This window comes from Saccostrea echinata, unplaced genomic scaffold (genome assembly GCF_033153115.1).
Source record: "Saccostrea echinata isolate AGI-Se365-2 ecotype Australia unplaced genomic scaffold, CSIRO_AGI_Sech_v1 ptg000034l, whole genome shotgun sequence".
NCBI classification, from domain to species: domain Eukaryota; kingdom Metazoa; phylum Mollusca; class Bivalvia; order Ostreida; family Ostreidae; genus Saccostrea; species Saccostrea echinata.
The window spans coordinates 5360121-5387500 of record NW_026889783.1 but is presented as its reverse complement, the minus strand read 5'-3'; the positions used below and the strand labels follow the sequence as shown (position 1 = coordinate 5387500).

The following is a 27380-nucleotide window of genomic DNA, read 5'->3' as shown; positions in this document are numbered from 1 at the left end:
TGGAAGCATCCTGGGGTAGTGTAGATTCTAAATTGTTAAAATCACGACCCCCAGGGGTAGGGCGGGGCCACAATAGGGAATCAAAGTTTTACATTGAAATATATAAGAAAAATCTTTAAAAATCTTCTTCTCAAGAACCACTGGGCAAGAAAAGCTGAAACTTATGTGGAAGCATCCTGGGGTAGTGGAGATTCTAAATAGTTAAAATCATGACCCCCGGGGATAGGGCAGGGCCACAATAGGGAATCCAAGTTTAACATTGAAATATATAAGAAAAATCTTTAAAAATCTTCTTCTCAAGAACAACTGGGCCAGAAAAACTGAAACTTATGTGAAAGCATCCTGGGGTAGTGGAGATGCTAAATTGTAAAAATTATGACCCCTGGGGGTAGGGCGGGGCCACAATAAGTATTACAAGTTTTACATTGAAATATGTAAGAAATATCTTTAAAAATCTTCTTCTCAAGAACAACTGGGCCAGAAAAACTGAAACTTATGTGGAAGCATCCTGGGATAGTGTAGATTTTAAATTCTTAAAATCATGACCCCCGGGGGTAGGGCGGGGCCAAAATAAGTATTACAAGGGGGAAATCTGGTAAAGAACAGCATGGCCAAAGTTACTCAGGTGAGCGATGTGGCCCATGGGCCTCTTGTTTAATATGTCTTTTTAAATTTATTGATCATTAAAAGTTGTTAAATATTGATGTCAGAATTTTGTTATTTATTTTCTTCAAATATGCTGTATTGTGAGTGTTTTTGAGTGGTATGATAATTTAGGTTTTTGCTTGCCTGAGTCAGAGAATTACATGAGGATTTCTGGTAGAATTTTGTGATGATTCTTTACATTATTCTGTACTTGACCCAAAAGTTTGTTCAAAGTCCATGTATTTTCCTGTGTTTTCAGGAGTCAGCCCAAGGATGGGGTTAAGTTAGTGATATATTGATTATACGTTTCATCTTTGACATTCTTCTGCTTTATTCATGGACACTTGACAGGCAAACTGTACTATTATAACAAGCATTCTGAGAGTATTGCATTAGCAATACTAGTCTCCTAACGGCACGTGTAATCTGGTTCCCGTTAAAAATTGAAAATGCCATAATTTCGTCAAAAATCAATGAAGAGGAACGAAATGCAAACTTGATCTATAAGTCATCAAGGTAAAGACACGTACCAAAAAATCAGCTCAATATCTGCAAGTGTTTAGGAGAAAATTGCAGAAAACCTTTAAAAATTGAAGAGGTCTTAATTCCGTCAAAAATCAATGAAGCGGAACGAAATGCTAACTTAATTTGTAACTCATCAAGATACACTCACATACCAAAAATCAGCTCAATATCTGCAAGCGTTTAGGAAAAAAGTGTGGAAAACCAAGTGGGACAGATGGATGGACAGACAGACTCAGAGGAAACCTATAGTCCCCTCCAGTTTCACCAGTAGGGGACTAATAAACATTGTACACGAAAATAAAAACATGGACTGAACATAACAGTTTATTCATGTACACAATTGATTGTAGGTGCCCATTAGCCTCTTGTTTACCGTTTTATATCGCTGTTTAAAGCAAGCAATTTTGACAAAGCTTTTTCAGTACTCATTAGCATTTTCGACTTCTCAAGAGCCACTGGGCCAAATTCAACCAAACTTGCCACAAAGTATCCTTGGGTAAAGGGGATTCAAGTTTGTTCAAATGAAGGGCCACGCCCTCTTTCAAGGGGAGATAATTAGGAATTAGTGAAAAAAGAATGGCATCATTTAAAAGTCTTCCTCTCAAGAACCACTGGGCCAGGAAAGATGAAACTTATGTGGAAACATCCTCAGGTAGTGTAGATTCAAATTTGTTCAAATCATGACCCCCAGGGTTTGGGTAGGGCCACAATGGGGGATCAAAGTTTGACATAGAAATATATAGGAAAATTATAATCTTTAAACATCTTCTTAAGAGTAGTAAAGCCATGATTGGTCATATTTATATGGAAGCATCCTCAGGTAGTGTAGATTCAAGTTTGTTCAAGTCATGAGACCCCCCCCCCTCCCCCCCCCCCGGGGATAGTATGGGGCCACAATGGGGGATCAAAGTTTTTCATAAGAGTATATAGAAAAAACTTTAAAAATCTTCTTCTCAAGATCAGCAAAGCCATGATTGGTCATATTTATATGGAAGCATTCTCAGGTAGTGTAGATTCAAGTTTGTTCAAATCAGGGCCCCTGGGGGTAGGGTGGGACCACAATGGAGGATCAAATTTTTACAAATGAATGTATGGAAAAAAAATCTGCTACTCAGCAAATCCATTTGTTATATTGATATGAAAGCATCATCAGGTAGTTTAAAATTCAACCCCCCCCCCCCCCTTAAACTTAAATACTGAACTGATTTTTGCTTTTTCTCTTAGCCAATGTTCTCAGGTGAGCGATGTGGCCCATGGGCCTCTTGTCTTTATGTATTTTAAACTGGATAACTCAAATCCTGGGATATCTAAAAAGTTTTTTCTCAGTCCAATGGAGTTCAAGATAATGAGGTTTAACTGGATATTTCCTGTTGACTTTGGCTAATACAAATATAAATCCAACAATTATAATTCTTTGAGTCTTTTCAATAGAGCTTGATATCTAGCACCTAGGTTAACTTCAACAATCATAAATAAACGTTTATTCATAATTTTCATAGATTATGTTCCATACCCAGTGCATATTCCCTCTTTTTCTATCAATAAGATTAGAGTTCAACAAAGAATTGATCTGCAGCTCACCAGCCTGGAATCTTTGGTATGGATGACATGTAAGGCCAGTTCCACAGTTATTGTATTTTACAACAGGTGACACAGTTCCACAGTTATTGTATGTACCAATGCTCACAATTCATTATTCCATGTATGGCAGCCAATGGTGAGCTAGTATTTCAAAAATTGCCTGTATGAATGTAAGCTGCTGCTGTACAGCTACTTTATGTACCAACAGGTGAGCTAACAGTTCCTTAACTATATTATTATACCAACAGATGGACTACACACCACAGCTGTTGTATGTAGTACTATTAGGTGAGCTTCAGTTTCACTGCTACTGTAAGTACCAACTGATGAGGTACAATTCCCAAATTATTTATGTACAAACAAGTGATCTATACTTCTGCAGATATTGTACGTACAAATACTCTCATAGTTTCATTATTATTTTATTCTGAAACATATGAGCTACAGTTGACAGCTACTGTATGTATCAACATGTGAGTTACAGTTCCTTAACTATAGTAGATACCAAAGATGTCCTTAACTATAGTAGATACCAAAGATGAGCTACATTTCTGCTGTATTTGTATTTTAACCTACAGGTGAGTTACAGTCAATAGGTGTTGTATATATATACCAATTATCAGTTTCTTTTCTATTTACATACATGTGAGCTATAGTTCCTTTCTATTGCATGTACCAGCATGTGAGCTACAGTTCACAGTAATTGCATGTACCAAGTGAGCTACAGTCCACAGCTACTGCATAGCTATTGCATGTACCATCAAGTGAGCTGCATTTCACAGCTAATATATGAACCAACATGTGCACAACAGTTCACAGCTTAATATATATGCACCAATATATGAGCGACAGTTCACAGCTAGTATTTATCCAACATGTGAGCTACAGTTCTGCAGGTATTGTATGTACTGAACAGGTGAACTAGTGCTGCAGTGATCGTAAGCACCAACATGAGAATTACTGTTCACAGGTATTGTATGTACTAACAGATGAGTGTGTACGACTATTTTGTAATTAACATATGTGCCGGTCTGCTTACGAAAATTTCATTTTCGTGTATATATTTGTTCCATAGATTTTAAACAACAATTCCCTGAATTCGTGAAAATTTTGTCTCGCTTATAATTAGTAAATGCCAAATACTATCTCGCAAAAATAAGTTGTCGCGAAAATTTGGTGATCTACAGTATACCATATTCATATGACAGGCACGGCTTCATTTGTTGAAGATTAATAGACCTTGCTGTTCATATTAAATCAAGCAGCACAGTGCATGAATAAGAGAAGTATTTCAACAACAAAATGAAACTACACACAAACACAAATATGCCATGAAAATGTCATATCTATATCATAAAAATGAGACTATACAATACATATATTTTATTTCATTGATTAAAAAAATATACATATACAGCTGTATTTAATATATATACAAAACCATTTAAAATGACACATCAAATATATCTCTCAAGAGAGCCAGTGGTCTTTTAAAGCTTTTCTAACTGCAGAAAAATGTACATTGATCAACTTTTGATCTTAAAACTTAGCTGAAATGAGCCGCTAATTACGAAAATTTCTGCTTGCGTTTCGGTGGACAAAATCATAATCAATCCCTTTCATAAAATGGATCCATCAATGAAAATATTTATATTACCCACAAAAATGTGGAAAAGGAAAATGGACATTCATTTGATAAATAGAAACGTTTTTTTTTGGGGGGGGGGGGGGGGGGGAGGGGGAATTTTATGTGCAACAAGTAGTCCTTATAATTTATATTAAACAATGGGACTGAAGCTTCTCAGCACTAAAGCACTAATAGAAAAGAAACAAAAAATGAATGAAGGGGATGTAAATATGGCCTTAGTGACAAACTGGAGCTGTCCTAATGGGACTACCTTACATCCCAGACTGCAACTCAACAAAGGGCATATTGAAACAGCTTAAAAACTATATGCTGGTCAGAGACAATCCTGCTGGTGTTCATTATAATGGATTCTACATCTTAGAGCCCCATGACCTTGTCCTCTAATTAACCTTGGGTCAGTGTTATATGACTTGTGCTTTCGTCTTCAAACTAACCCTTCAAGCTACGTACGATTTTGCAATGTTATTCCATTATAAAATTGAGGTACTAGTATACAGTTATTCAATGTCTGATCAGTTCATAGACCAGAATATTTTTCCTGAGGTGCTGGGAAAAGCTCAATGTGTTCTACTGCCTGAGGCCAATGGCCCATATTAAGCTGCTCTCAGCACCGAGGGAGAAATATATTCTGGTTTACTGACTGACCAGTCATTAAATAACCATTTTATTACCTAATATTATACTGGGTAAATGGGCACTGTTGGTCCAATAGATCGCCAGTCACTCTGGAGTTTCTTGAATAGTTCAGAGGAATGAATATGCAGAAAAAAATAGTCAAAAATATTACATACTTAATAAAACAACAAAATCAGTTGTATTAAGTAATTAAAGAATTTAGCACAATGAACCCAGTAACCTTAAGCCTGTCCAAATGACCCTGACCATGTGTTGTGCCAAGTAATAATCAATCAATAAGAAAATCAAAGCCTGAACTTCTAAATGCTGTCAATACAGTATGAAATCTTTAAAACAAAACAAAACAAAAATTTAAAAAACTTTGACAAATCAATAATTATGCAAACATTTAATTAAGGCACATCTTAAAATGATAAATATTTCTACAAAGTTTGACCAAAAAAATTGAGAAATTCTAGACACAATCTCTGGACAAAATAGGTCTAAATAAAGACACATAGCTAGACAGACAAGTGATCCGTGATACACCTCAGTCATTTCTATTTTTACTCCCAAAACAAAGTTTGGACCTAAATTCTCTTTCAGAGATTGGCAAGCACTATAGCTAAACATAAGTAGAATTATGGTCTGGTAACAAAACAGCTTATAAGGATACAATATGGAATGTAAGAATGTTTTGTGTACAGACATATTACTGTCTTTATGGCTATTGTCCCTACCACAAGAACCAGCATCAGTACATGGAATGTACACAAAAAGGAGGGTGGGAGTGGAGGGGGATGGGGGTGGGGGTGGATGGGTTCAATGTACAGAAGAATCAGTGCACAGAATGTACTCAAAAAAGGGGGTCAATGTAAGGAAGGTTTTGTTCCTATACACATATAAGGTATATAACAAGATTGTGATTCATTGTAAGAAAATGTTGATACAATAATGAATTCCCAAATTAATCTCACATTAATTAACAGACTGGCACAAATATTATATGGCTGTTATCCATAGAAATGTATGTTAGCCTGCATTTCAAATTATTATCTCTAAATACACAGATTAAATAAATATAATGTGTTTCAGTAAAAGAAATATGTGGTACAATATTGAAAATCTCAGATTAAACAATGAAATGGGAAATGTATAGTAAAAAAAAAACTTGTCATCAAAACCATACATATATATATGATACATAAATACATTCACACATGCATTCTTTCTTTCTTTCACACTCCATGCATTAAAGATATTACTATAGCAATAAAACAATGATAACATATGTATAATAAAAATAACAAAGTTAGTTGTGTCTGGAATGGATAAGAGTGGAACAGTTTAACTTCTGTGAATGCTGACTGTGTACAAAACATGATAAAGCAGTGTACAAAATAAAAAAATCAATATAACAGTATAGTTACAAAAGTCTACATAGGTCGCTACAATGAAAGCATCTATAATCTGTACGTGAAATTCATCTCAGGAGCTGACATGCAACACAACTAATTTATCTTTGGTTAGATCTAATCATTTCAGGAATTGTTACTTAGTACTTAATTGTTATCAAACAAAGGCACATACAATGATTTCTCGGAATGTATACAAAAATACTCTAACAATTTATAGTGATCGTAATCCAAGGCACTTTTTTAATACACTGTAGTATAAATGTACAGAAAAAGATACAGTAAAACTAGTCTAATCCGGATACCACTGGTTCCATAGAAATTGACCAGATCAGACAACATTCCAGATTAGAAAACATCTAAAACAATTGAATTTACTGAAAGGGACTTAAAGTTTACATCGTATTAGACAAGATTTCAGAATACACAACATCCAGATTAGACAAGTTTCACTGTACTAACAATTAGACATTTTGTACTGTTGTGATGACGAATGACGGGTACAAACTGTGTGTGGCACACTGGAAGCTCGTTGTTTTCACATAAAAATCACAGATATCAAATTATGCTGTTAATGATGGAGGGCTTGCCTTGTAAACAGCACATGTCAAAAAATATTCATTTGATCACAATGTTGTAATAGAGTAAATACAATAGGGGTGTATGAGGAAAAAAAATAAATGTGACCTTAAAAATCATATCCACAAAGGGTATACACTTCAAATCGTGGATCTGAAGAACAAAGGCTAGATAAATTAAATGTAATTGAACCTAACGATAATTTTTTTACCATCTCTTACATTTTATCAATGACATCTGTATAAAGTTCTAAAATTAGAATACTTTTGCATTATTCATCAGCTTCCCTGTAGTTAGGTTCTGTAGAAACAAAGTAATCGTCAAAGAAACTAGCCAGGTATTCAAACGTAGGTCTGTTGGCTGGTTTCTTGTCCCAGCATTTCTTCATGATGTCATACATAGAATCGGGACAATTCGGTGGTTTGGCCTGTCTGTATCCTCGCTCCACCTGTTCCAACACTTCACGATTGGCCATACCTAGATATAGGGAGCAGATGTACACAACATCAGTTTGTCTTATGAAAGTAGTTCCTGAAGTATATGTATACCCTTTATATTACAAACAGTGTGATTAATCATTAAAGCAGTCAGTGATAGAGCAGATGACTGTGTACTAGAACCAGAGCTAATCGTCTGGGTCTTTATAGTTGGGTTCAGTTGATATGAAGTAGTCATCAAAGAAGTTGAATAAGTATTCAAAGGTTGGTCTGTTGGCTGCTTTTTTGTCCCAGCACTTGAGCATCATTTCATACATGGAATCGGGACACCTGACAGGTTTGGGCTGGCGATAGCCTCTCTCCACTTGCTCTAGTACCTCACGATTCTGCATACCTGAGAAAGTATATCATATGCAGGTCATGCTATTGACTCATGCACATTCATATATAAATATACACTAGCAATAAATATATATTATATATATATATCTATATAATATACTGAAAAACAGAAAAAATTATTGCACTATCCTCTGAAAAAAAGTACTCTCTCTATTTGTACTTTATTTATATATTTATTTATTTCTCCTTATTCATATAGGTTTTATTCCTCTCTGTGTAAACCCCAATGCTCATTAGTGTTTATTATTTCTAGTAGATTCTAAGCTTTTATAAAAGCATAAATGAAATTATTTGTTATTCTTTCCTAAAATTTATTTTATTTTCACACATTTTTCAACATTAATTTTAGTAATTTTCATTGCATGGTATTAGTACTTGTTAATCTTTAGTACTTTTATGAAACAATCAGGCATTAATATCATGGATTATTTAACTCTAAAAAAGGAAAGCACACTATGTTTGAAAATGGAGAAGAAAGAAGGTTTTTTGTATCACAAGTAACAAAGACAAGAGGCCCATGGGCCACAATGCTCACCTGAGTAACTATGGCCCTGCTGTTCACCAGATTTTCCCCTTGTAATACTCATTTTGGCTCAACACTACCCCAGGGGGCCATGATTTGAACAATTTAGAATCTACCCTACCTCAGAAAGCTTCCATATAAGTTCCAGTTTTTCTGGTCCTAAGGTTCTTGAGAAGAAGATTTTAAAGATTTTTTCATTATATTTCAGTGTAAAACTTGAATTCCTTATTGTGGCCCTACCCTAGCCCCGGAGACCATGATTTGGACAATTCAGAATCTACAATATCCCAGGATGCTTCCGTATAATTTTCAGCTTTTCTGGCCCAGTGGTTCATGAGAAGAAGATTTTTAAAGATTTTTCAATCATATTTCAATGTAAAACTTGGATTCCCTAAAGTGGCCCCATCCTACCCTGGGGGCCATGATTTGAACAATTTAGAATCTACACTACCCCTGGATGCTTCCATATACTTAGTAAGTGTCAGCTTTTTTGGCCCAGTGGTTCTTGAGAAGAAGATTTTTTATTTTTTATTTTTGTCTTTTCTTGATTATCTCTCCTTGGAAGGGGGCTTGACCCTTCATATTAGCAATATATATTTCCCTTCACCCAAGGATGCTTTGTGCCAACTTTGGTTAAAATTGGCCCAATGGTTCTTGAGAAGAAGATGAAAATGTGAAAAGTTTACAGGTGGACAAGCGGACAGCTAGATAGACGGACGACAGACAACAGGTGATCAGAAAAGCTTTCAGCTCAGGTGAGCTAAAAAAGGTCCACTTTCACTTAACGTAGAACCTACGTCGTATGACGTCATACTGAGAAAATTAGTTTAGACTGTCTTTTTTGGTGCTAGATCCATTATGACGTCATAATTAATTTAATGTTACTTTTTCCCGTACTTTCTTCAAGAATGTCTCATGTAATGAAGTTACACAACTGTGATAATGTGAATGACATGCAACTATTTTGAAGGAAATCAAAAATCCTAAGAAATCTAAATAGTACAATATCTTGATGAAAAGTGTCTGAGTCAAAGATCTGTTAAAAATTGTGTGTAAATTTTGTAATGTCTATCATGAAATGACGTGCATTCCCTTTCATAATTATTTGTTAATTATTCATAATGGTTGGTGTATAATAATAATGTTTCCAGAAAATATTATCTTTTTAAATAAAAAAAGATACATTTTTTTGATAAATATTCACATTGTAAATCTGAACGAAACCCCAAAACAGTAATTTAATAATTAAATCCTGTGTAAGTGCAAAAAGGTCAACAAAAGAAGTATGGATAAATAGAGTGTTCTCATTCGTTTGCGGGGAAAGGTATATATTTTAATCTCTTTTTGTAATTATTTGGGTGTGTTCTTCATCATATTAAAGATTGAAAACATTCTGACAAAGACTTTAGAAAAATATTTACAAATTTAGGTGGTTAATTGACTCAAAAAATATTGAGCACATTTGCCTATATTCGTTGAAATGTGGACTTAATCTTTTATGTCAGTTGAATAAAAAAGAATTTATTCTTGAATAATATTGCTAAATTTGGTTCAGTTAATAAAGCCTATAAACGACGATGTTTGAAGAAGTATTTTAGTGATTTATTATATTCTCTTTATAACCAGTACCCCTAAAAATGGCTGCAAATATGTAGTCGCAGTGTAAAATTATCATTCCAAGTTGCACAGACTGCACTACATTTAATAACGAAGAAACATACCATATATTTTTAACTGATTGATAAGCGAGAGCTAATTTATCATTTTGAAAAGTTTGAAAATCTTGTGACAAAGACTTTTCCGACATAGGTTCTACCTTAAATCAAGTCATTGACACATTCATAAATCTAAATTAGAAGGAAAGCACATTAAAAACAGTAAATCTGTTGATCCCATTTTCATGGTTTCAATGATGCACATTTTCTGATGGATTTTTGTTGATGAACGTTACCATACAGTCAAACCTTGTTATTTCGAACTCGAAGGGATCGAGAAAATACTTCAAGATAACCGAGGAATCGAGATATCCAGAGTAAAATACTTAAGGAATAAGAAGTTTGGACTTAAAAATGACTTTGACATATCCATGATATTCGAGATAACCGTGTTTGAGATACCAAAGTTCGACTGTATATTGTTCCTAACTAATAGTATATCCTATTACATAACATTTGTTGAGATCTAGTCAACCATTGCACTTTAGTAAAAGTCTGTTCATGCAGATAAAAAATGGATAGGCATGCATATATTGGACACACAGTTTGAGAGAAAAGTCAATCATATTGTTATCTCTAAACAAACATTACAGATTATGAGTACATAAGTTATTCATCACAAATTCAGTAAAAAAAAACAGCTGTGTAGGAAGTTATTAGCAGATTTTAGCAACCAATAGCAATGCAGTACAATTTCATTATCGATTATCACAAAACAAACATCGTGCCTGTATGATATAGAAACTGGGTCTTTAGTCTCATCAGGACATTGTACATACCTGGATAGGGAACCTGGCCGTGTGTGACGATTTCTACCAGAAGAATTCCATATGACCAGACGTCAGATTTAATGGTGAATCTCCCGTACAGAGCAGCTTCTGGAGCTGTCCACTTAATGGGGAACTTGGTACCTACATATCATATACACACACATGTACAAACATGTATATATTGTACATATAAAATATACCATTCACAAACTAAGGGAACATGGTATACCTAGATATTACAAAGCACCATAGCATTGACCATTCACTATATTTCTAAACAAAATATTACCTTATTTGAATCTTAAAAAGTTCAATTCTAATAATATTTTTGATGAAATATAATGGAAACAATTTTAGAAATTTAAGGAAATAATTGATAACATTGAATTTTTCCAACCTATGTGTGATTGTGTATTATTTTTACCATGTTTGGGATTGTATTCATCATCCTCTATAACTCGAGCAAGACCAAAATCTGCCACCTTTGCAATGTTGTTGTCCCCAACCAGAACGTTCCTAGCAGCTAAATCTCTGTGGATCAGTTTCTTCTCCTCCAAAAATGCCATACCACTTGCAATCTGTATGGATTGGAATCATCATTATCTGATATATTTACATCCACTGAATATCATTTCCTTTATTTCTTATAAAAATTATTGCCATTAATCAGTCCATAAACAACACTAAGCAAGGAACCAGCATAGATTTCTTAAGCAACAGCTATTCCATCAATTATGCATACAATGACATACACATCTATAATACAATATTTCACATATTTAATTGACTTTGAATGTTTTTTTTTAAAGATATAAATATAAACAATAAAATGCTTTCTTTGGTTGTTAGTACGGGAATTAATGTCGCAGCTGTTGCAGAAAAAATACATAACCCGCGTAAGCATTTTATTGTTTAATTAAGTCCATTGTACCTATGAATCTCTTATTTGCTATGTGTTCTATCAAGACAAGTTAACTTATGTTTAATTCTAACAATGCTAAATGATGCCAACAACAAAATGAAACATGGTCATGTTATGAATACCCCCCCTCGACTTCCAGATGATGTGTATGACACTCATTTTGATCTTAATTCTGATATGATTACTAGAGTGAGCTTAAAGAAGTAACCTAACGTTCTCTTATCTCTAGTTCTGTAGAGTCTGTGTAGAGGCTAGCTTTCCTTGCCTACAGGTAACACCTACCTGAGCTGTGGGTAACTGACCTTATGTTCTCTTATCTCTAGTTCTGTAGAGGCAAGCTTTTCTTGTCTACAGGTAACACCTACCTGAGCTGCAATATCCACCAGCTGTGGGAACTTCAGGTTCTGGCCATCGTCGTCACGGAGATAGTCCAGTAAACTGCCTTTGGACATCAACTCTGTGACAATGTAGATAGGCTCCTGGTCCGTACACACGGCATACAGTCTCACAAGCTTATCATGCTTACACTGTTTCATGATGTTAGCCTCCTCCAAAAAAGCATCCTTTGACATTGTTCCTGGTTTTAGTGTCTTGATAGCAACATCTGTTGTTTTGTTCCATTTGCCTAAGATTGAAACATTAATATGAGGATTTCTATGTGAGTACAATCAATCCATTGATCTGCTTACATAGATTGCTACAAAAAAATCTCAAGAAACCCCATCACAAGTCATCTGCTGGTGACCTTTCAGTTATCCAATCAAACATTCGCTAGGAAAAATTCAGTTCCAGAGGTTTACGTCCCAATTAAATATGAATGGGGAATTCTTATTGTGTGTCTGTAGCCTGTCTGCAGATTGGCTACACAGTTTTTTTCTTTGCAGCAAATCAATTAATATTTGCACTTGCTCTGCTTTTAACTCTGATTTGTACAGACATCAGGATCTATTCTACGGCTACTTTAACTTCAATATTTATGTTCCCAAACGTCGATAAAGTATGAGCTCTCTGATTGATGATTTTAATGAATATTTAATCAAAAGCCAGGTAACAGGGTTTCTTCATATCCTTGCAAGTGGATTAAGAATCTGGTTTTAATCAGATTGATGTGAATATAAATAAGAACCACTGAACATGTTTGTTTTAATATTACAAAGGTATACCTTGAAATACAAATAATTATGAAATAACCATACTGAACATTATTGACTGAACAATTAATGTTAGCATCAACAGTACCTCTCCACACTTCTCCAAATTGTCCTGCCCCCAACTTTTTAGAGAATTCTAGTGATTCTCTCGGGATTTCCCAGGCATCTTTGTTCAGACTGATGACAGGTTTGGATTTAGGACATGGTTTTGTCAACTGCCTGCACAACCCATCAGACTGACCTGTACAAAACAACACCTTGTCAATTACATGTATATACAAACATTAGGATACACGCAAAATGTTGCTTGCTATTTTCCTGCAGAAGATGTATCAAAATAACAAACTAAACAATGACCCAACGAGATAAGAATGAATCAAATTTCTCCATTCTTATCACAATGAAAGTTGATGTTAAATTGGAGGGAGGCATAATGACAATAAGTTAATGAATTACCTGAGTAGTGATTGATGAGTTCCGGGAGGGAGGTCATGACCCTCCGAGCTGCGATGTAATAACCTCGGTTATTGTCCATGTTGCGTATTTTATAATGTTTGACCGTGTCACCTTTGGCTTCTTCATAGTCTCTTACAGAGAGCACATAGTTTCCTGAAGAAAAAAATCTGCATATAAAATATGTTGCAATGTTGTAGTTAAAGCATTTTACATATTTGATTCAGTATTTTTTTTATTATTAATTTTTTTAAAACGATACTGCTGGTAAATCACATGCAGTTTAAACTTGTTATCTCAAACTTGATGGAGCTGTGAAAAAAAACTTCAAGATGACTGGGGATTTGGAATATTGAGGTTAAAATACATAAGAAAAATGGTTGGAACTCATTCCATGTTGAAATGAGTTCCAATGCTGATATATGTTGATGTTCGAGATACTGAACTTCAACTGTTCAGTTGTACAAGTTATATTTCAAGCTTGTTGATTACAAACCTGGGCTGGTTTCACTTTCTCTTATTAGGAAGCACCCCACTTCATTCCCAGGGGTCAACAGCAGTCTCTCTGATTCTTTTCTGGATAAAGCCCCCATAAACCAACTGGAAAACACACAGACATGGTTTGTATTATCATTGTGAAAATGGCTTTAATACACTTTACAGCCTCTTCGCTTGCTAAGTGTCCAATTGGTATCTCCTCATCTCCCTACCAAATGGACACTTGGCTAGTGAAGATGATTTCAGAGATGCAAAATGATAATTTAAAAATTTGAAGTTTTCTATAACATGCTGGAAGAAGATTTTAGAATGTCTGAAGAGGAAAGAGAAGACAGATCATCTCCTCAGACAGAAGACTTTGGGTGTCTTCAGAGGAAGGATGATTCCTTGGGGAAAACACTAAATAGGCCTTCAATGGAAGACTAATCCACTAGGAGGAAGACTTTGGAAGTCTTTAGGAGAACACTTTTTCCTTGGAAAATAAAACTTATCAGGTCTCTAGTGGAAGATGCTCTCATTGAGAAGGACTTAGGAAGTCATTAGAGGAAGAGGGACTAGAGAGAAAAAAAAAAACTTAGCAATTCATGGAAGACTATTTCATTGAGAAGGACTTAGGAAGTTAAACCAGCTTACTCGTAAGACTCCAATGAGTCCTCCTTGGCCACATAATTCCTGGGGACGTATCCCTCCGCCTTTGTGTTACTGTAGTTGGGGTTGGCATGTTTGGCAAACCACCAATCAGAGTCACTGAAAAACAAAAACAACAAAAGTCAATAGACCAAATCCATAATATTACTGATCAATAGACCAAATCCATGAAATCACTGATCAATACACCAAATCCATGAAATCATTGATCATTTATTACTCTTTCTCAAAAATATTGCCAAAAAATAGTTATTTAATTATATCCTGAATATTTTGTTCAATGTTATAAAAGCCATTCCAATAAAATGTAAAACATCTCACTCTTTGTAACTAACATATATCAACATTTGAGTATACTTTACAAATAAATGCTTTGTAACAAATATGAATAGATATTATTTGGAAATCTAAGATTTGAAGTGGTGACAGAAATCTGTAGTTATAAACATAAGTCAGTGGTGACAGAATGTGGTGACTGTACTTATAATAGAACAGACTTAGGGCAGCCATCTGAATCTGTTCAGGGTACATATATTGGGAATGAATTAGATTTATACTGACAATGAAATCTCTACTAGCATGCTCATTACACAGATTTACTGATCTAGTATCTCTGTGAAAACCAGAGACCAATCAAGACCGCTTAGACAACATAAGATTTCATCTGTAGAAGACAGGTATACAGGATCCCATGTGTGTAAAACTAAAGACTGGATTCTTACCCCAAGAATATGATTTTGTGAGTACTAATAAGAACAAAGTATTCAGGGATATTTCAAACATAGTTATTAGAGAATTCATACAATCTCCATTACAATTTTACAATCTAATATTGATGATTATATTGTACAATACACATGTTAACATATCAATTTAATTATCAGGAAATATTTTCTTGAAATACCATCAAAATCATCCTAATCATGTGTAATTAACTTATAATGATTAAATGATGAGTAATATACACCATTATTCCTCATACCCATAACTGAAAAGCAATAAAACAAAATCATTTTATATTAACACTATAAAACACAAAATGTTTTACACAAGGAATGATAAGCAGTGTGGAAAATTGGAACTACAGCTCCGATCCTCCTACAATTACTACGTTTAAAAGAACTAAGAGATCCTGGATCTATACAACCTACACAAAACATAATCAGGATAATTAAGGCAAAAAATTCTGATGCAGTGTTTCTTTTTCATAAAGAAAATTTAGGAGGTTTCTGTGTCTTGAAGACCTACACTGATTTAAATAACTAAACATTCCTACTTTATAAGGGTGAAGAAGTGCACCTTAATTTTTTTTTTGTTTATGCTTTTGTTTGGTTGGTTTGTTTGGTTGTTTTGTTTAGTGTTTTTGACTGAAATATTCCACCATTTAAGGAGGATATTGAAATCTTCCTTATCCATAATTTTTGTCACAATTTTGTAATTGAATTAAAAACTGATACAAGATCCTTCGCTCTTAGTCAAGAACATGAACCCTAAGCTAGCAGTTATTCTGAAGTGTCTACAGCAGTGGCTACACCAAATTATCTTAAACTACAGTAACTTTTATTTTACATCTAATGCCAGCTTTCAAACTGCCATTTGTACAGGAAAGAATTTTAGAAGAGATAAGAAACTAACTTGATTAAGTATACCTTTCACAATAACTATTGATTTTCTTCTACTCTACTTATAAAGCTAATGCTTTCTTTTACAGTTGTATCAAAGAATTCAAAGGGACACAAACAGATCTCAAGGAAATTTGGGAACAAGTGTGCTATAGGGGTTGTTCTTGGATAGATTCAGTTAATGTTGGTGCATTTTTTGGGAGGAGGGAGGGTGTTCCCCTTTATTATATAATATTATAGAATTTAAAATGATATTTAAATGAAAAACAAAGAGAGATAAGGATGTCATGTATAAGCACGTGAGTGGGTAGTATTCCTTTTTGATTTGGTTTACACTGGGTTTAGATGTCAGATTGAAGACTAAAGGTCAGTTTAGTGAAGGTCATGTGCTCTCTATGTGAATTGTAGTACATGTAGATGTCTTACTCTTTCTCTGAACTAAAATAAAGTAATGAAGAAAAAAATAATAAAGATATCAATGATAACTCACTAGTGTCCATGTTACAGCAAAACTAACATCTACCAAACAAAAATAAAATGTTTATTATCAGTGGTAGGTAATAAAAGAAAAGGGGGGGGGGGGGCTGAATCTATCAATAGGAAATTACAATGACTTTAGAGGAACAGTTAAATTGTCTCAGATTTTAATAGTAACAAAAATTTCAGTAGGATTATCTAAAACTCTCACTTTTGCCTACTACTTTTTCTTTCGAAACAGAAATAAATGGGTTTTTCCTCTCTGTAAACATTGATTTTCCAATGTTTTAAATGCCTTGTTTTACATACTTATGTCAAATTTATCATGTTATAAGTAGAGTAAGACTAATCATCCCTTGATGACGTGCTCGGAGGAGGAAGTGAAATAAGGATACATGGCCGGTAAATAGACTGACGCAGTGTGACATCTACCTGGGCTTATCTTAACACGGCCCTTATCAGTTTATCTTACATGAACTGTGTCACAAATACCACACAGAGGTGCATTAAACATATCTGTCACAAACCTTTCTTTGCTATAACTGATTTGTTTGTTTGAGGACATAGTAATACAAGAGTGTGTGTGTGTGTGTATTAATGGTCTTTTTAGGTCCTTTTCTTTTAATAATTTAGAAGAGATACATATATGAACCCAGTATGATAAACTCTCTGTTGTAAGACTTGGGAAGCTTGTTGAGAGAAAACGTTCAGGCCATCAGGTTTATATTTTATTATCTATCGCTTCCATGTAAGTATCAACACCTATTTAGTATAGATCTCTGTTCAGGAGCATTAGAAGGTATTTAACTTGGGGGGGGGGGGTGGGGGGGGGGGAGGGGGCAAAGTGATACGGAAAGGGAAGAAAAAGGGAAGAGATGGTTTGGACCTGATTAAACTTAAAATTCAGATTTTCCTCAGCATCTTGGTATTTATTTCTTTCTGTCATCAACCTAATAGATCTGATAGAAATAAAGAAAGTTTTTTCTATTTTTTTTTTTTAAAGGTATTCTTATCCAATTTAAATTTTTTTAAATATTTTGAACTAAAGTTACCAAAGCACTTGAAAGGGGGAGATGCAATCAACCCCCCCCCCCCTAAAAAAAACAAAAATATAAATAAATCATCATAGAAAGTTTACAATTTCTTACTATAATTTAGAAATTTATCATTTGTATCATTTACGACCAAAATGCATTCAAAAATATATACCAATCCAGGCATCATTTTTTTGTATGTATCATCTGTCCTTAAGGTTTAAAAAAAATATTTTTGAAAATGAACCAGCACCCACCAAAGAAGTATTTATTTACATTATTAAAAATCTGGCTTACAGAGGGGGTACCCTTCTTATACCCTTCCCTACAACCCCCTCCCTTCCAGAAACTAGGGGACTACCCTGAATACCTCCTCATAATAATATTGAGGGGTGAAATGATGCAGTGTTTTTATTGTTGAGAGTTCACTTAGAAAATTTGAAATGTGCATATTTCTTACATTGTTGTAATTGAAATGAAGAAATATGACGAAAAAAAAATTGTTTTAAATTTTCACGGATTACTTATTTTAAGAGTCAAACATCATAATACTTTCTTATAATTATTTAATGCCTACCCTATTTTGCATCTGTGTAAACAATTTTCATTTTTTTTAATTTGCAAAATTATTGGGGTGGTGGCTGATGCCCTCCTGCTGCGATGCCCTTGCTGTTTTCTGTGGAAAATGTTGAGTTTGACTGTTTGAGTGTGTTTGTTAAGTTACATATTACCATAAAAATGTATGGAAGAAACTGTGCTTTAGATATTATTATTCTATTGATGGCTTACAGGTGATATATTTTCCTTTTGTTAGTTTGTAACATTGCTTGTTAATTACCCTACCTGTCATCCAGGAGATATAAAAGGTCTCCCTTTTTGAAGCTCAGATCATCATCAGCTCTGGCATCGTAGTCATAAAGGGCTCGCAGAGAAGATTTGTAAGCTACAATACAATATAAAACTCCATTATTGTCTCATACACAGTTACTTCAAAACTTCAGTGGAAAAATACCAGCAACCAGGAGAAGACTTACAAGAAAGGATCAACTACCTTGATTTATTAATTCAACTTTTTTCTTTAATACACATAAACATCAATTAATTGTTCTTACAGGTGTATAATTCAAACAGACATTTTAATTTATTCAAGTGCTTGTGTTTGCACAATCCTTTCTTTCCCCATTATTATATTGATTAAACCATTGTTTTCTACTTTTGTAAATATACTTCATTTTAAGCTAAATATCACCTTAGTTCATTTGGGTCAGCTATATACAGTGCATCTTATAAATAAATGAATTAAGACACAGGTGCAGGTAGCTTAAGGGTATATCCTGAATCATGTTTCTAGAAATAGTAAAATACTGAAAAGCAAATCTTAAACAGTTTTTACAACTCTACAGAAATGTGTCTACTGCAAGTTTTCTTGGCATACTTTCAACTAGGCCATAAACCATATTCTGGATTGTATTGAGATAAAACTTAATTGTCTATTCCATGGTGTCTATTTGTCTATTCAGTGGTGTTCACTAGTTCCATAGAAAATGTCCAGATTAGACAAATTTCCAGATAAGACAACATTTTTAACAATTGAATTTACTAAAATGGATTTATAGTTTACATTGTATTGAACAAGATTTTGGAATACACAACACCTGGATTAGACAGGCTTCACAGTAAACAGGAACCTTTGTTTACCTGATTATATATATCTATATGATTGTTGCCATCTAGCAAATCTGTAGGGGGGCATCATAACTTATCTCAAATATAGGCCTCATAAATGGATAAAAAATATGTAGGAACCAAATCCTGTTAATGTGGCCTATCTGGGATTAAGAATGTACATAGAGTTACCCCCTAAGTTGTTTTTACATGTTTGTACACATTGGACATGTAATCAATATCAAAAGATCACACATAGATATATATATATATATATATATATATAATATAATATATATATATATATATATATATATATATATATATATATATATATATATATATATATATATATATATATATATATATCTGACAAGATAAAATCTAGTACATGTACACTGTTATCTACATAACCCCCATTTAATTTATATGTATGGATGGGTTTAGAGGAAACCTTTTGAGATATAGGTTTGGAGGAAACTTAACACATTCACCTTTCACCTGTTGAGATATTGATTTGGAGGAAACTTAACACATTCGCCTGTTGAGATACAGGTTTGGAGGAAACTTAACATTCACCTGTTGAGATATAAGTTTGGAGGAAACTTAACACATTCACCTTTCACCTGTTGAGATATTGATTTGGAGGAAACTTAACACATTCACCTGTTGAGATATAAGTTTGGAGGAAACTTAACACATTCACCTGTTGAGAGGTTTGGAGGAAGCTTAACACATTCGCCTGTTGAGATACAAGTTTGGAGGAAACTTAACACATTCACCTGTTGAGAGGTTTAGAGGAAGCTTAACACATTCACCTGTTGAGATATAATTTGGAGGAAACTTAACACATTCACCTGTTGAGATACAGGTTTGGAGGAAGCTTAACATTCACCTGTTGAGATATAAGTTTGGAGGAAACTTAACACATTCACCTGTTGAGATATTGGTTTGGAGGAAACTTAACACATTCACCTGTTGAGATATTGGTTTGGAGGAAACTTAACACATTCACCTGTTGAGATACAGGTTTGGAGGAAGCTTAACATTCACCTGTTGAGACATAAGTTTGGAGGAAACTTAACACATACACTTGTTGAGATATAGGTTTGGAGCTTAAAACAATTGCCTGTTGAGATGGGTTTAGAAGAAGCTAAAAACATTTAACAGTTGGGATTGGTTTGGAGGAAGCCTAAGGCATTTGCCTTTTGGCATGTGTTTGGAAAACACTTAAAAACCATTCACTAGTTGAGGCCAATAGATGGGGAAGGCTAAGGACAGGCAAGTGATGAAGTGGCAGGGGGATAGCTATGGACACAAATCAGCAGGAATGCATGAAATTATAGATTCATCTGAAATAATTCACATGGAGGAGTTTGGGACTGCTAAAAATTCATCAGAGGCATAGTATTTAGCTAAAGAAACATCTGTTTTGATGGATGGGTGAGAGTTCAGATACACACTTAACAGTTGGGTTGATAAGATGACTGGTAGACACTCACCTGTAGCTATTGAGGTGGGTGGGAGGAGTGGTAGACACTCACATGTAGCTGTTGGGGTGGGTGGGAGGACTGGTAGACACTCACATGTATCTATTGAGGTGGGTGGGAGGACTGGTAGACACTCACATGTAGCTATTGAGGTGGATGGGAGGACTTGTCGACACTCACATGTAGCTAATGAGGTGGGTGGGAGGTCAGTAGACACTCACATGTAGCTATTGAGGTGGGTGGAAGGAGTGGTAGACTCTCACAGGTAGCTATTGAGGTGGGTGAGAGGACTGGTAGACACTCACATGTAGCTACTGAGGTGGGTGGGAGGAGTGGTAAACACTCACATGTATCTATTGAGGTGGATGAGAGGACTGGTAGACACTCACATGTAGCTATTGAGGTGGGTGAGAGGACTGAAGACACTCACAAGTAGCTGTGGAGATGAATGGAAAGAAAGCAAAATCACTCACCTGTGGCTGCTTGTGTGGGTGGAGGTTCAACTACTAAGGATAAAGTTGTGGGGTCCTTTGTGTAGCGCTCCTTCTTCTTTCCTGTTGAATTCCCCGTTTTTGAGCCTGTTTCACCAGCGTCGTTTATGTCAGTTAGTTTTGTATCAGTTGGCTGTTCGTTCTTAGCACAACAAGCTCCCATATTTAATTAACACAGTTTATATTCTTTATACTTGTTTCACATTACATGCAGTTTTAATCTTACACAGGAATTTATGATGCTGAATTTGACTGTGTGTCCATCTGTCTTCTATAAAAAGAAATGAAGAAAATTAGAATGCATTACGTAACTAAGTTAAGATGTATTATTGTAAAACAATTGGATATTTACACAGGTTGTAAGTATCATGAAGAAGTAACAAAAAATAAACATGGGGGTTGTTTCATTGATATAAAAATAATTATTGTTCATTCTGAATAAAATATATAGTGAATGCATGAAGAAAATGGAGCATAGTGGAAATTTAAGCAAAAGATAGCTATTGTAAATATAACATAAAAATTCCTATGTATAAATTTCCAACATTTTCTTACTTGTTGTTACTACTATAAATATAGTAATAATTAACTGCTGTTATAACTTACCGAACACTACATCAACCACAGACATTGTTTACATATTTCAACATTACACATGGTTTGATGACTCTCTGTACCCACAGTACAGAATGTGAACAAAGAACAACTGTTAACATTATTGTTAAATCCTCTTTTTAATAAATAATATGGAAATCACTTAATTCTATACTAGTAAGTGAAGACATTACTTTCAAAAAAGTGGTTGTAGAAATTGAATCTGAATACATCCAGGAATATGACATATAGAAAGCTAAGCACTAACAAGTATCTATATCTTCAACCTATCACAGCACAACCTTGTGTGTTTTTTCCTGTTTCAGAATGAAGTCTCGCTGTCATATCTTGATGGAACTACTTGTAAGAGTTTCTGATTTTGTGTCGGAGGGGATGTGATTAAAGTGGTATTATCCGACACATACAAAACTATTTAAACTGTCTTCTCTGTCTTCCTGGTTCACAGAGAGTCACAAACTACAGGCTGTGTACTTCACTTATTACTGTCTTACTTACCGGTAATAGAATATATTTTCTATGCTAAATACTTTACAGAGTTTATGAGCTAGATCTATCTGAGCATGTGTCACCAATAAGAACAGAGGAAGCGAGAATCAACCACTTCAGAAACCTGCTTCATTATTCGCCTCCTAAATCCTGCTGTTAACAGTTTCAATTGTAAGTTTTCTAAATTGCATGCAAGTTACAAGTACTTTTACTTTAGGGAAATAGATTAGTACTTTATTTCTTCATTTTCAGTAAAATACTTTACTATGTTGTAGCTTTGTACACACATCCTCCCATCTGATTCACACTTCTATCAAGTCATGTACTTCCTGTCCATATCATGTCCACAGTTATACAATCACAGACTATAAGATTTTTGTACCATAGGACTGGCGGTAAATTCAGATTTTGCTTTGATGTTGCTGTGGTGTATTTGCCAGAAGAATCACAGTTTTTTAAGTCACGCCCACTTTTTGGCATCAAGCCATACTGTAACAAGACCTTGACTGATGAATGAATGATGTTAATTCCAGACCTCGGCAATGGCTGATGAATGAATGAAGACAACATTTTTAATTTAAAAAAATACTAACATTAAATTTCCAAAATTCGCCTCGTAATTTAATTTTCCGTATTTTTTCTATGCGTTTCCTTATTCAGTAAATGATACGTTCTATCTCGAATTCTCATCTTTCTATATTCTTTCTCCAAGTACATATAGCAATTTAACATCAGAAGTCCCTGCGTTTTTTTTTTTCATGAAGCATTTCAATCTTTCATTAAAATGTCAGAAATCATTTCATAGTGTCTATCAGGGACCTTTATACCAGACAGTATATAATTATGTCCCTGTTTCTAAACGTTGATTGCCATATTAGAAAATTTCAACGGCGATGTTTTCCACTGACAGCCCCCCCCCCCTTTAAAAATAACGATCTCAAAAGATGAATTTTCTTTCAGAGTTGACGGCATCAGTATAAAACATGTAGTTTACAATCCTTATCCCTGTACCTGACCAAAAAATCATGTCTTCTGTGTCTTCAACATTTCGAAAGTACATCATCACATGCACCCATTCCGAATTTTTTTTATCAGTGATTTGCAGCAGCAGCGCCATAGCAAAATATGATCCTTGCAGATGGAGACAGCTATTTATACTACAGACTCCGGACCGTGGCTTGACACCATGTAGTAGGCGGTGCTAATTATCAACTTGCCTTTCTCTCATTGGTCCTCTGGTACAAGTAACTTACACAATAGATATTAATTGGCTATCGGTAAATACACTCACAGTTTTTATTCACTCGGGGCTCCGCCCCTTGTGAATGAAAAACTGTGAGTGTATTTACCGATAGCCAATTAATATCTATAGTGTAATTATAACATATTCAATGGCTAAACAATTTGCCTAATCATTTCACCAATTTTTGTAGATAGGCTAATTATACCTTTGTCTACAACTAAAACTGATATTGATGCAATTCTGTAGTGCTTTGTGACTTGCCATTCTTATAATATACCTCTGTATCTTCAAAAATAATATAAAAACAAACACACTTCAATTACTACAGCTGTGTTTTGACTATCTGATGTTGCTGATAAGTTATAATTAAGGCATATTTAGTGAAAAGTTAAAATTAAATATGCGCTCACAGAAATATCTAGTATGTATATGCACGATAAGTGAAGGAAAAAAATAATTCTTCCCTGTTCCTACATGTTTGATGTCCGGATATCAGGTACTTGGTACCGAACACTTCACTCAGGCAGAGATAAGTCTCAAGTCATTTTAAACATGACCCAAAATTTCTATTTTATATAAACACAATGGGTACTGAATGACGTGAAGATTGTGTTATCAAAAAGATGACAAATGATCATCTACCATGAAATCTGGAATTGTAAGTGTCTCTGAATGTATTCTCAGACTGGTGAATTTATATGTAGAAATAGGAAATACTTGTGTTCAATATTGAATTTCTAAATACAATGTGCATAACCTGATTTACCTTACAAATCATCTCAATGCAAAATCAAGTAAAAGAGGTCCATGGGCCTTAACTTAATCAAACTTGAGTCCATGACTGTGCCCCTTGACTTAACCAAACTATACTCAATGACTGTGCCCCTTGACTTAACCACACTTGAGTCCATGACTGTGCCTCTCTTGATTCTAGGTGAAGATTTATAATTTGTTCCTTGTGTGGCCACAATTTATACTCAGATGAGATTTTTTAAAGATTTTTTTACCTACTTATTTCTATCTCAATCTCTGATTCCCCATTGAGGCCTCAATCTACCCTGAACGCTGTGACTTGGGACAGTATTCTTTTCAATGCCAACTTGCATATATCCATTTTTAAATCACAAGTGTTTGCTCACAAGATGTATATGTTTTGAATAATCATGATAATGATGTAAATAATACAAGCATGGATAATAATGGTTATAAAAAGTTCAAGAACAGGGATATCATTATAATGAAAATGCATAAAAAGAAGTATACTTTCAACAACGAAAAAAATATATATTCCCGAGTACCCAAACTCCATCACCATAAGCGGAAAATACCCTGCGTTACTCTCTGAATTATTTTTGATTTGTTTCTTGTTTGCTTCACTTAGTAATGAACTTAAACATTGTTTTCAGTGATATTAACAAAAAAGTGCTTATTGGGCTTATACAACACCACTAAATAGAACATGTATCACATCCTTGTACATTAAGTCCAATGAACCCTAACTCCGTCACCAGGGCCTTCTACAGTAAGCCGAAGTATTAAAGACAATTTTCCCCCCACTTAAGTTTTTGTACCTTTTTCTTAAATTTGTAATCATAAAGAATTGTTTTTAAGATTTAATATAGTATTAAATTGTATTACAAGAAAGGCATCAACATTAGAAACAAATAATGTTAATAAAATGTATTTTATATGTAATAATATCTCACTAACGTTATCTCAATGTGTAGTGCATGAAGGCAATTGTAGATAAAAAATAAAATATTTTTAGCCATATTCAACATGATATGTCAATTAACCCTTTGAAATAGACCTTCACAAAAATAGCTGACATGTGAAAATGAGCATGTTTATGCACATATTGGGGATATCAATAGAACAGCGCATGAAAAAAAAGTGCTTACTGATTTCACATTAAATATGGTAGATACAATAAATTAAGTGTAATTAATATTTGTTTTTCACACATTCTTGAAGTTGACTGTTATCATGGTTATAGTATCATTGCATTTGATTGTAGACTTTCAGCATGTAAATAATGATGTCACAATCACATTCGTTTTCAAACAGCACGGCATTTCCCGAAAGTGATGGAGTTAGAGTAATGACGGAGTTAGGGGGGGTTGGCAATAGACTGTTTCACGATAACTGTGGTACTGCTCTTTTGCAGGGCAAAATGATATATTTTGGTGAAATATGACGTAAAAGCGATTGTTTTATATACGTCATTTAATTATCTGTCAACAAAAACTTCGCCAAATGTTATTAATTTGTTCTGCAAAAGAGTAGTACCGCACTTATCGTGAAAGGGCTAATATGATGCTAGTGAAATTAATTCCATTTGATGTACCTTTTGTTCAATTTGGAGTGACAGTTTGAATTACACATTTATGATTTCAACTGTAAAAATAAACCAGTTGTCTAGAATATCCAGTTATGATATGAACAACATTATCATATCGGTCCAAATTGACATTGAATCCCAATACTGGGAAAACGATACAATCAACACGCAAGGTTGACCGTTATTTACGCAAAGCCAATTTCCCATGTAAATGTAAGTTATGAGTCCACTAAATGAAAGCTGCACACAATAACATCCCAACAACAATAAACATAAGAGTAAAATCATCTAACAAGATTCGTGTATTGGTTTTACCGGCCATATTTCAGTGTGATACCTGGGTAAGTCCCATAGAGCAACAAGGAAGTGGTTTGCCTCCAGATAAAACTGCCCCACCAAAATCAACATACTATACACTATGGCACATGAAAATGTTTCTTTAAATATTACTTACCAATTATCTGTCGGTCAATCCTATATTTAACTCTTTGAATTTCATTTTTTACTATCACAACATCACACACATCAAGGGAAGTAGGTGGAAACAGATTTCAGGAAGTAATATGTACATAAACTACAGACACCGTCTGTTTTCAGCGGCACGATAGAGAACTAAGGGGAGATCACTCTAAACACGAGCTGTACTTTCACTTTGACTTGTCTTAAAACATGTTTTAGACAGAACGATTGTTGCATTTTGTTTTAAGCTCTACTGGTCAGAGAACATGGGCCTGTTTTACGAAAGAACTTACGACCAAGACCAAAATTTAATTCTGCTTATAACTTTTTAATTTCTATATTGAAAATGGTTTTAATCTTTTTAAAAGGAATGTAGTAAGATATTTGTACGCTAGCAATTTAAACAGAATCATTTAATTTGCAAAATTTTATAGTCAACTTAAGTTTTTGGTCTTAATCGTAAGTTCTTTTGTAAAACGGGCCCCAGAAGAGCTTATGCAAGGTGTCCATCGTCCGTCCGTCTCGCTGTTTGTCCATTTGTCTGTCTGTAAACATTTTTTTTCAAAATGCTACTCCTCCTACAGTTTTGGTCTGATTGCAATGTAACTCATGTTACTTAGCACACAAGTAGACTACACCAAGATATCGGTTTTAACTTCGATGAACGGCGTTGCCATGGTTACTAAAAATATATATTTCTGTGAAATACATTTAAAACACTTCTCCTCCTACAGTTTTAGTCCGATTTCAATATTCTTTGGCACACAACTAGATTACACTGATATACATAATTCTGTTTATCAGTTTTTGATTTTGTTGAAGTGTTGCCATGGTTAATAACAAGAGGTCCAAGGGCCTTAACGGTCACCTGAGTATAATACAACAATTTAGATACACTGAGAGATGAAGCTTTTTTGCCCTAAAGCAAGA

The 27380-nt window shown here is 34.3% G+C and overlaps 2 protein-coding genes across 3 annotated transcripts in view; one reads left to right on the top strand and one right to left on the bottom strand.

The window, feature by feature from the left end:
* The window catches only part of LOC133199624 (syntenin-1-like), a 9221-nt gene extending 8517 nt beyond the window's left edge, over window positions 1-704 (top strand). Inside the window, exon 8 of the mRNA XM_061335478.1 lies at window positions 1-704. This exon is cut by the window's left edge and continues 4579 nt beyond it. The gene's annotated coding sequence lies outside the window, so the exon portion shown is untranslated.
* A 3415-nt stretch (window positions 705-4119) lies between these two features.
* LOC133199621 (tyrosine-protein kinase SRK2-like) lies at window positions 4120-21577 on the bottom strand. 2 transcript variants are annotated; one of them, XM_061335472.1, is made up of 10 exons: window positions 21289-21577; window positions 18504-18603; window positions 14513-14626; window positions 13878-13981; window positions 13385-13537; window positions 13017-13169; window positions 12143-12402; window positions 11280-11433; window positions 10865-10996; window positions 4120-7485 (listed from the first exon to the last, which is right to left on the bottom strand). In XM_061335472.1, exons 1-10 carry the CDS (start codon window positions 21467-21469, stop codon window positions 7280-7282), a joined length of 1557 nt encoding a protein of 518 aa, XP_061191456.1. In that variant the 5' UTR covers window positions 21470-21577; the 3' UTR covers window positions 4120-7279. The 2 variants fall into 2 exon arrangements, with proteins under 2 accessions (XP_061191456.1, XP_061191457.1); XM_061335473.1 differs by lacking the exon at window positions 4120-7485 and adding an exon at window positions 7570-7839.
* Between the last annotated feature and the right edge of the window lie 5803 nt (window positions 21578-27380).

Bases quoted from the DNA above. Each gene is read 5' to 3' on its own strand.
- LOC133199621 (XM_061335472.1), bottom strand. From the start codon at position 21,469: ATGGGAGCTTGTTGTGCTAAGAACGAACAGCCAACTGATACAAAACTA. The intron at 12,403-13,016 runs GTACTGTTGATG...TTTCAATCTTAG, and splicing joins ATTTGGAGAAGTGTGGAGAG to GCAAATGGAACAAAACAACA. The intron at 7,486-10,864 runs GTATGTACAATG...CCCTATATCTAG, and splicing joins CGGCCAGGTTCCCTATCCAG to GTATGGCCAATCGTGAAGTG.